Genomic DNA, 9,726 nt, shown 5'->3' with positions numbered 1-9,726 from the left:
TTATCCGGCAGTCGGTTCGGGCAACGTGAAGGGAAAGAAAGGAAGGCAATAAATGCTAAATTAATGGCGAGACATGCGTTGAGTTGATTACAATGCCTCAGCGATACATGAGTCGCAAAAGTATTCATTTCTGGCAGCCATTTATAAGAAATGCGGATAAAAAGTGATTTGTAATTAAACTGTCCAAGTGGGTACAGCAGCGGGAAACGATACACCGCGAGAGATGGCGAGAAGACCGTACGGGTACATGAGGAGTGTTCCCTTCCTCACGCAATCATAGGTGGCGCTCACTGGCCGTGAAAACGCGCCTGTTGCGGCCTCGGAGCGGCTGGCGCAACCCGATGCCTCTTGTACGTCAGGAGACTTGATTTTCATCTCCCACTTCCTCTCCTTTGGATCTGTTAAGCGGCGCTCGGGTTGGCACCGCCTTCCCACGATGTGAGTACGCCTCGAGAAGGCGTCGAGCATTTGCTTCTAAGGGGTGTACGGGAAAGGACGTTCCTGGCGCAGCGCACGCGTTTCATCCCACGGGTACCGCTGTCGCGTTCGTTTGAGGCCTTGCTCTCAGTAACTGGTAAGCTTTGTTCATTTCCACTCTCCATTATTACGAAAATGTTTATTGTGATTCACGTTTCTTTAATCTAGATGGAAAGACTCTTCATTTTTCGCGTCCCAAGGTTACAACACGAAGATAACATTTATAACACTAGCATGGCACGAGTTCCTCAACCGAATATTAAAATTGAATTATATCAGTGGGAAACATCAGTTCTTTAATAGAGACATTGGTGCCTACTGCGCTGCTTCAGACATTGAATGACGTGCTAGAGAATAGTTCACTCATCAACTCTTAGAGGTGAGAATTTCATTTATCATAACTATTCTTTTGACTATTGCCCATACCGTTTCTGTGTAGGGGCTGCCCTCAAGAAGTTGATTTTAGGGAGCCAGAATTATATACTAGCTTACAGCAAAAATGGCCTGGCCCTTCACCACCAGTAAGCTGCTCGTCGTCTTCTTGGCTTCGTACGCAATGGATGTGACGACTGCTGCCAAAGTTCACATCGCCATTGCCCAGGCTGAAGGGCACGTAGAGAAGCTCATGACAGCCCTCTCGGATATCAAGAGTAAGTCTACTTCTCGAGGCGTCGAGAAATTCTTTATTTATTTATTTATAAATGCTGCAATCCCAACTGGGATTTTAGCAGGGTGGAGTACACTACGACACACATTTCATAGGCAACAAGGGAGAAATATGCCAAGCATACAAACTTGAACACAAAGCATCAAATGAAATAATAAATTCATGGCAAAAACAACATAGAATGGTTAAACTGGAGCTCACGCATCGAGGTGGAAGCAAAATAGATTTAGCGAGGGGAGTATGACTTTGTCATTATCTATCGTATTCTATTCAGTAATTTTCCTAGGAAAGAAGGAACATTTAAAACAGTTATTGCCAGCGCAATAAGGTCTTATTGTTAGGGCGTGTCTCGGTTGTTTAGCTTATCCCACTGAAAAGGAGATTATGTGCGAAATGTCTACTTTGTAATCACCTTTGATTAAGTGACATAAATATTTAAGGCGCAAAGTTCTGTTTCTGCCGGTTAGAGTTGGAAGTTTAGCCTTGCTTAAAAGTGCTGGGATTGAAGCGAGCTGATTAAAGTACTGGAGTGTCAGGATTTCATTGACAGGGCTATTGATTTATTTAAACAAATGAGTATGAAGGTTGAATTTGACGAAAACTATGGGTTTGCAAGAGCATTTGGGCGTCAATATTATGAAGAGATTCTTACGCATTGATGGAATATCTGGGCGTAACTAAAGCGTGTAAAAGGCCAACTCAACAGCGAAAATTCGAAATGAAGAATTGGGGGTTTTATAAAGCGAATACCGCTCAGCAGTTCACCTCCGTGCTTCTATACCAATATGACACAATTAGCTACTCACGAACCAACACACTGTGATCGATAGCATCTCATACCTTAGGGATGCTTAAAAGGTGCCTTAAGAGATGCTTTTCTTTCCCTCGCCAGAGGTAAACTGAAAGCTATTGAGATGGATTTGTGTCCATTTCATACAACTGGTAAGAATGAGGGTGTATCTGACGAAACAGACATAGTCAGGCAGGTGCACCGCGCATCATCACCATATATGCAACACGGCGCAAGAGGGAGGGAAAAGGAAGAGTCACAGCATGAGTTGTGGGTGGTGGCTGCTTACCAACCATGCCCATAAAATCATTTCTGCTCAGAGAAATCAAGAGAACGCAGTTTTGGTACACCTTGCACGCTGAGGAAGAGAGCACAGTTTCCAGGCAGCTGTGTTCATGCGCCTCCGATGCGCTAAAAGTCAAAAGTTGTGCACACCTTACAGAGGCCGATTTACAGCTCGGTAAGAAAACAAGAATTTCAAGCAAGGTGAAATCTAGTTTTGAATGCGAGAACGCCATTTGCAGACAACATACGGCCCAGGCACTGCACCGAGCTTTTTCACGCGGGTCAGACGACCAGCGGAATTTACACCATTTTCATCTGGCCGGGTGACCTCACGGGGCAGACTGTGTACTGCGATATGGATGAGGACGGCGGAGGATGGACGGTAAGCTAATCCGCATCACTGGCAGGAGCACTCCTGTCGCCAACATCACTCGCGTTTATACCAGAATTCCTGCGCTGGTCGGCGGGTCGTGCCCTTCTTCATAAGAGCGGGCAGGGTATATATAGAACTCGGTGAAAGCTTGTCTATAGTATTTCTGAGATTTCTGTCAGTGTGCTCATGGCATGATAGATATAATGTGAATCCGGCTTAAGCAGGGCTTCGCATTTTTCTTCGACGTCAGCAACGGCATGCCTACTATCATCATCATCACACCAGCTTAATTACGTTAACTGGAGGAGAAAGCCCTCTCCTATGTCTCCCCCATCAATTAGCCTTGCACTTGGCGAGCTGTGGATTACAGCGAATGGAAATTGTAGCGATGGCGTACTGGTAGGCCATGCCCTACCATTCTAACTTAGGCACTTTGTCTGGGGACGTGTAGGTTAGGTTAGAACGCGTTGGGTTGGGTGTAGTTGTGTTAGGTTAGGTTAGGACAACGCGGGACATGAAAGTTAGTCTCATGTTTTCAGTTTTTGTTTTTTAATGCCCATGAAGTAAGCTAGTTAGAACGCGTTGGGTTGGGTGTAGTTGTGTTAGGTTAGGTTAGGACAACGCGGGACATGAAAGTTAGTCTCATGTTTTCAGTTTTTGTTTTTTAATGCCCATGAAGTAAGCTAGTTTGTTTTAGTTTCCCAGCCACCGTCAAAGACACACATATCACTCGCTTGGTGGGCGCAGTATTCCGTAGCAGTAAATTCACTGGAGCAGGTGGCGCTTGTGAGAGGTTGAAACAGTTCTGCTCGCACTATGGGCTACTGGTTGTGCTTATGTCGCAAGGGCAACGCTATAGTCAGGTGGCAGTGTTACATTCCCTGTGCACCCGTGTCACGCAGGTCATTCAGAGGCGCGGGCAGTTCGACAACGGCGTCTTCTACTTCTACAGAAACTGGACGGAGTACGCCTCGGGATTCGGTGACCCAGCCAAGGAGTACTGGATTGGTGCTTAACTCCAGACACCAATTTCATTCGCTTGCATTAGTTGGACATCTAGTGTCATTCGAAGCGGAATGTTTTCTCGGCTGTGAATAATTAGAAAAAGACATAGCCAGGCACAAATGACTGAAACCTTGAGGGCCTTCATGAACACGTTCTTAAAGAACAAATTCTTGTAGTTTAGGTTGCCTCCTATGGTGTCTGCAATTAGTGACTGATGTTGTTGCGACATTGCCGCCAAAACTCTGATTTGAGCCTATTCCATTGCCCCTAGATGGTATGCATGAGTCATCACCTTCCAGAATGTTCCAGTAGCTTCGATCGAATTATAACACTGAATTATACTAATCAGGCACACTAATCCATTTTAATCCGCCCACCAATCCACACTAATTAACCTTAATTCTTTTTTTATGGTGGACAAATTTATAAAATTTTTGGGGTCGTTTGAAATTTTCAGGGGTGGGCAAACTTACAAATTTCAGAATTTGAAATTTGGCGGCGCCCTATGGTTGACCTACTGCTGATCACGTGACATTGCTGATGTCACGACCCTCTCAATTAGATTCGTACATCGCGGGGAGTGCCCTAGTGTGCGCTTAAGCGATGCGCCACTGCTCCGACAGATGGCTGTTTCAAATGCAGACACCGGTGGGGTTTGTGAGAACAAGGTTGCTCTTCCCGAGCTCCCATGCGGCCCATGCGCACGCCACGGTGGGCAGGTGGTAACTGTATCAAATTTATTTCAATTAATTTCATTGCTACGTGCTACAGGATGCAGGTGCTCACAGCCCGCTTTGCAGGTTGCCACGTGCCATGGTGAAAAGGTTGTGATCTCGCCACATGGCCACAGGACCTTTCTCTACCAATCAGGCAGTCTCGTGACACAGAAAACGGCATTTTTTTTATAAGACCATGACCTAATTGCGTTCTCATTAAAAACTGATGAGATCTTTCAAGACATATTTCAGGCTGCCGCAAGGTTGATCGTCTGACGAATGGTTTTCTCTCTGAGATACTGCTAACTACAAGATTTCTTCGTAAAATATAGGTGATAGCACATCGGCGTTCATATACTTGAAAGCTTAACTGCGCTAGTGCAATGAAACAAAAAAAGAATGATAAAATGGGGATTTTTCTCTCTCCGCAATGCGCGCAGAAATGCAGGGTAAAATAGTAGCGTACACAGGCGGACGCTCTTCCTCTTGTCACAACACTAATTCTTTTCTTCCCTTTCTCATTGCAGAGCAGCCGGACAGATAACGATCTCGCAGGCCTACCTCTCTGCCATTCTTTCTAAATGCAGCTCTCTCTGTCTTGCTTTTGTTCCTGATGTGATGAAAGGCATGCTTATGTGCTCAATGGCGATCGTGATTTAGTGCCAATTTCCTGTCTGTCGAGAACTGGTCCCGTCTGCTTGCAAGCCTTCCTTCTGCAAACTTTGTAACACTGGACGTCAGGCATCCAGTAATATCAGCCTTCTGAAAGGGTGATCTGGGAAATAATTCGTCGCTTTCGCGGCGTGCAGGCAACAGGGCATTGCACGCTCTCACGTCGGGACCTGACGACATGGAGCTGAGGGTCATCCTCAGCAACGACACGGGTGATACCATCTCTATCGGCTACGATAGCTTCTGGGTCGGCAACGAAGAGGAGTTGTTCAGGCTACGGTTGGGAAAGTTCGTTGGTACGGATGGTATGTACACAAAATCAGTCGCTTCAAAGAAATTTTGTTAAATGGAAGCAATGGTGGAGGAACATTATGAGAGGCTTTTAGCGAAAGAACTAACTACAAGCAAGAAAGAATACAACGTGGGTGATTACTCAGTGGAGGAAGGTTGCGTCCAGCTAGAAACGCAAAAGCACTTTGCCCATCTTCTAGGCTTCTTTAAAAATTCTCATGCTTATGTAATAACTATATCTAGTAAGAAAAGAACGCTTGTACTGTCGGCTTTCATTTTCCCGCTGTGTGTTAGAAACGTCAGATTCCGTGGTGAACAGCAATGCTACATGACGATTATCTGCCAGGATTAATGGGAAAAGCAGGCGTTATACAGGTTGGTCAATAGGCTGCCTGCATAGTGGGGCAAACCAGAACTTTTGTTGTGACTCTTGTTACCAGGCGGCAATTTCCGATAAGAAGCCAACGCAGAAGATGAAAATTCAGATAGCGATACTGCACGAGCGTCCTTAGTGAGTTGTCCTAGCGTTTTCATGGGGCAACTTGTGATCGACGAAGCAGTGATTCGGGACCGTTTATTAATATTTTTCATGCATATAATCAAACATCTCAGGCGGACCCCAGAGGCACTTTTTTTTATTGCGACAGTGTACCTGCTGGCATAAAGTATTATTTACAGATATAGATTCACAATGGACTTTTGAAGGAAGTCCAGTAACGCCCAGTGGTGCGGCCCAAAAGTCCATTCTTCTACATCCTGTGGACGGCCTGGGGCGGTCTGCGCCGTTCAGGTGTTTCTGCCAGATAGCACGGAAATAAGGGCAGGTACAAAGCACTAGCTTTTTAATTTTTGTCCTAGTGTAGAGGTTGTTTTGGCGGATGTCGCTCTGAAAGCTTTCTAAATGCTGAAAGCGACCTTAGAATAATTATAGAGGGCTCATTCTTGGCATCGCGGACGTGTTTCCGCTTTAATATACTGTATCCTACGCAGGCTGGGACGCACTGAGTTACAGCAACGACTGCGCCTTCACAACTTTCGACCGAGACAATGACAAATCACCGGAAAATTGCGCCGTCAGGTATTTAGGAGCCTGGTGGTACAACCACTGCCACGCGACCAACCTGAACGGCCTCAACCTGAATGGCCAGCACGACAGCTACGGCGACGGGATCGAATGGAGCGTGCGAGGAACCGAGTCGGACATGCACCATTACTCCTATCCCAGCGTCCACATGATGATCCGGCCAATTGGATCGCATAGAGAAGCGAAGTAAATGGTTTCCGGAGCCGTGGACTCTGTGTTATATTTGCGAATTGTTCGAAGAAATGAGACTTGTGTGAAAAAAGCAGCGATTAAAAGACGGTGCGCAGTCACAGCAGCCGCCTATAGCGGTCGTCTATACCGCGCCATTCTGTCCGGTGTACTTCCATGCCACAAAAACCGCTAGCACCACTGCGCACGGATCGCATTAATAAAAAAAGAAAGTGCACTTGAGTTACGTTGAGCATTACTTGAAAGAAGATTACGAAAAAAAAAACACCCCACAAGAATTACCCAGCACTGTCGGTAACTCCACTGTAGAGAGTCTTAGCTCACCTAATTATCACCGACTAGGTGCCGCGCAAGAACAAGGCTTTTTTAATGGATGAAGTCCTGGTCATCGCGCACCCTTCATTTATTACTCCTGGCATGCTCAAATAGTTCGACTGCACTAGACACTACTACACTGCATATGCAATGTGTGCCAGTGGACACATGCACTATAGCCACAATGCAAGAATTCATTTTTAAATTTTTTTTTCCTTACGCCCTCACGCTCCAAGCAGGGATGTATGTAGTAATCAGCTGATAACCATATTTTCGGTGTTAGCTATTCCTCTTTGACTTGCCTTCAGGCTCTTCGCGCTATCTTTATCAGCAGGATTGATGGCATGCAGCCTCCGAAGCGCAAGACATTTGGAAGCCGCTGCAGCAGTTGTATCGCCATTTGCCCCAAGAACTGGACGCAGCGCTCTGTCGCGGCTCCATGGCCTAGTGAATTCTTTTTTATTGCGAAAGCAATACTACGTTCATAAACGGCCTTTCGTGTAACGGCGGCCGGTAGCCACGTTCGACCTTTAGAATGACCTCTGACGTCATACCAGGGTGAGAGATGGGCTACCAAGTCGAGTAGTCGCGCAGCGGCGGCCGGTAGCCACGCGTAACCTTTAGAATGACCTATGACGTCATGCCATGCCTAGTGATGCCAGAGCGTGACGTCATACCGGGGTGAGAGAGGGGCTACCAAGAGTCGTCGCGCAGCGGCGGCCGGTAGCCACGCGTAACATTTAGAATGACCTATGACGCCGTGCCATGCCTAGTGACGTCATAGCGTGACTTCATAAAAGGTTGAGAGATGGGCTACCAAGTCGAGTCATCGCGCAACGGAGGCCGGTAGCCACGCGTGACCTGTAGACGCGGCGCACTGCGTTCCTTCTTTAGACGCGGCGCGCCGCGTTCCTTCCGCTAGAGGCGCTGTGCTCGCTTTCGCAACCTACCAGGCCTAACCAAAGCTAAGTCCCCGCCAATTTTTTGTGGAGCGCATCGACCCTGCCGGCGAGGTCGCTACGAGTAAAAACAAAATGGCAGTAGGAAATGCACCAAATAAAAGTTCAAAGTCGCCTGAAAATAGCCAGGGCGCCTACCTTAAATTTTCATCGCCAGAAAGCGTTGAAAAGTAGCCAATTTGGCACACAGTAGATACCAACGGCAACCCTATTAACTACGTTAAAACCGTATCACTTTTCTTTCTCTCTTTCTTTCTTTCTTTCTTTCTTTCTTTCTTTCTTTCTTTCTTTCTTTCTTTCTTTCTTTCTTTCTTTCTTTCTTTCTTTCTTTCTTTCTTTCTTCCTTTCTTTCTTCCTTTCTTTCTTTCTCTCTTTCTTTCTTCCTTTCTTCCTTTCTTTCTTTCTTTCCTTCTTTCTTTCTTTCTTCCTTCCTTTCTTTCTTTCTACCTTCCTTTCTTTCTTTCTTTCTTTCTTTCTTCCTTTCTTTCTCTCTTTCTGTCTTTCTTTCCTTCCTTTCCTTCTTTCTTCCTTTCCTTCTTTCTTTCTTCCTTTCTTTCTTTCTGTCTTTCTTTTTCCTTCTTTCTTCCTTCCTTTCTTCCTCTTTCTTTCTTTCTTTCCTTCTCTCTTTCTTTCTTTCCTTCTCTCTTTCTTTCTTTCTTTCTTTCCTTCTTCCTTTCTTTCTTCCTTTCTTTCTTCTTTTCTTCCTTTCTCTCTTTCTTTCTGCCTTCCTTTCTTTCTTCCTTTCTTTCTTTCTTTCTTTCTTTCTTCCTTTCGTTCTTTCTTTCTCTCTTTCTTTTTTTTTATCTCTCTCGTTTTTCTCAAAACCCCCCGCAGCCTCCCGCATCCAAGCCCTCCCACTACTAATTCGAAGCCGCTCATTCTAGCACAGGCGTGGACTACCTGCATGCGTAGCCTGATCGACCGGACAAGCCTTCCTTACAAATGTCTCTGCATAGTCTCTAGACGGTCCGTAGACTTTTGTCTATAATGCCCGTAAACTGCCTACAGGCAATATAGAGATACACGCCCAGTCTACAGACTGCGAATAGACAAAACAAAATATCTACAGGAAGGTAATGGAGTCTGTAAGCAGTCTATAGACTGTCATAGACCACTTTTATAAGGGTTGACTGCAGCTGCTAATGAGAGGGCTTCACCATTGGGGCGTAGATAACCCAAGAATAAAAAAAGTTACCAGTGGCTGAACGCGGTTAAACAAAGTTTGTCGAGCGATACCTCGGTTTTGCTTGGTTTGTAGAAGGGCGAGACCATTGATTTACAGAGATTTTGTTTTATTCTTCGTAGGTAGACTGTCGCTGCATCTGTCGCTGAGCTCTCTGTTGTCCGCGCCGCTTGGCGCCGGTGCGCCGATTTCCGTGAGCCCGCTGCGCGGGCGCCAGTGAAATCTACTGAGAGGCACTGTTCCCTGCTGCAGACGTCAAATGCGCTCAATTTGCCGCACAATTTTCTTGCTCCTTCGTGCGTGCGCCGCTCGATCCGAGCGGGGGCCGTAGCTTGGATGAGCTTGAAGGTGAAATTGACGGAACCAGCCGTTCTCTGAGTTTGTATATCAGGAATAGAGCTTTCGCTCCATAAGTTTTTCTGCTACTGATACTTCGCTGCCACAGCCTTCATGGAAAATGCTGCAAAGTGAGATCGCGTATCAATGAGGTGGCTTTGCTGGAAATGCAGTTCGCATACTTGCTCTATGTAAGGAAGTTATCCAGGCGTTCCCGCACCATAGTGCTCGAAGATTATTAAAATTCCTAACCATCACTCCAAAACCTTTTCTTCTTTTTTCTTCCTTTTTTCTTCCTTCACTGCCTTTTTTCCTTCTTTCTTGTACTCATACTTTCTTTTATTCACAAAAATCCCCTTATAGAAATTCCTTGCAGCACGAGTC

The 9,726-nt window shown here is 45.9% G+C and overlaps 1 protein-coding gene across 1 annotated transcript; it reads left to right on the top strand.

The window, feature by feature from the left end:
* The first annotated feature begins 429 nt into the window (after window positions 1–429).
* Window positions 430–6,568, top strand: LOC149362840 (techylectin-5A-like). Its single transcript, XM_089573266.1, has 6 exons — window positions 430–574; window positions 917–1,127; window positions 2,459–2,601; window positions 3,495–3,600; window positions 5,123–5,290; window positions 6,267–6,568. Exons 2-6 carry the CDS (start codon window positions 977–979, stop codon window positions 6,548–6,550), a joined length of 852 nt encoding a protein of 283 aa, XP_089429392.1. The 5' UTR covers window positions 430–574; window positions 917–976; the 3' UTR covers window positions 6,551–6,568.
* The last annotated feature ends 3,158 nt before the right edge of the window (window positions 6,569–9,726 follow it).

Source organism: Amblyomma mixtum, chromosome 2 (genome assembly GCF_055824585.1).
Source record: "Amblyomma mixtum isolate Tamu chromosome 2, ASM5582458v1, whole genome shotgun sequence".
Classification (NCBI taxonomy): Eukaryota; Metazoa; Arthropoda; class Arachnida; order Ixodida; family Ixodidae; genus Amblyomma; species Amblyomma mixtum.
This window is presented reverse-complemented; position numbering and strand designations above follow the sequence as displayed.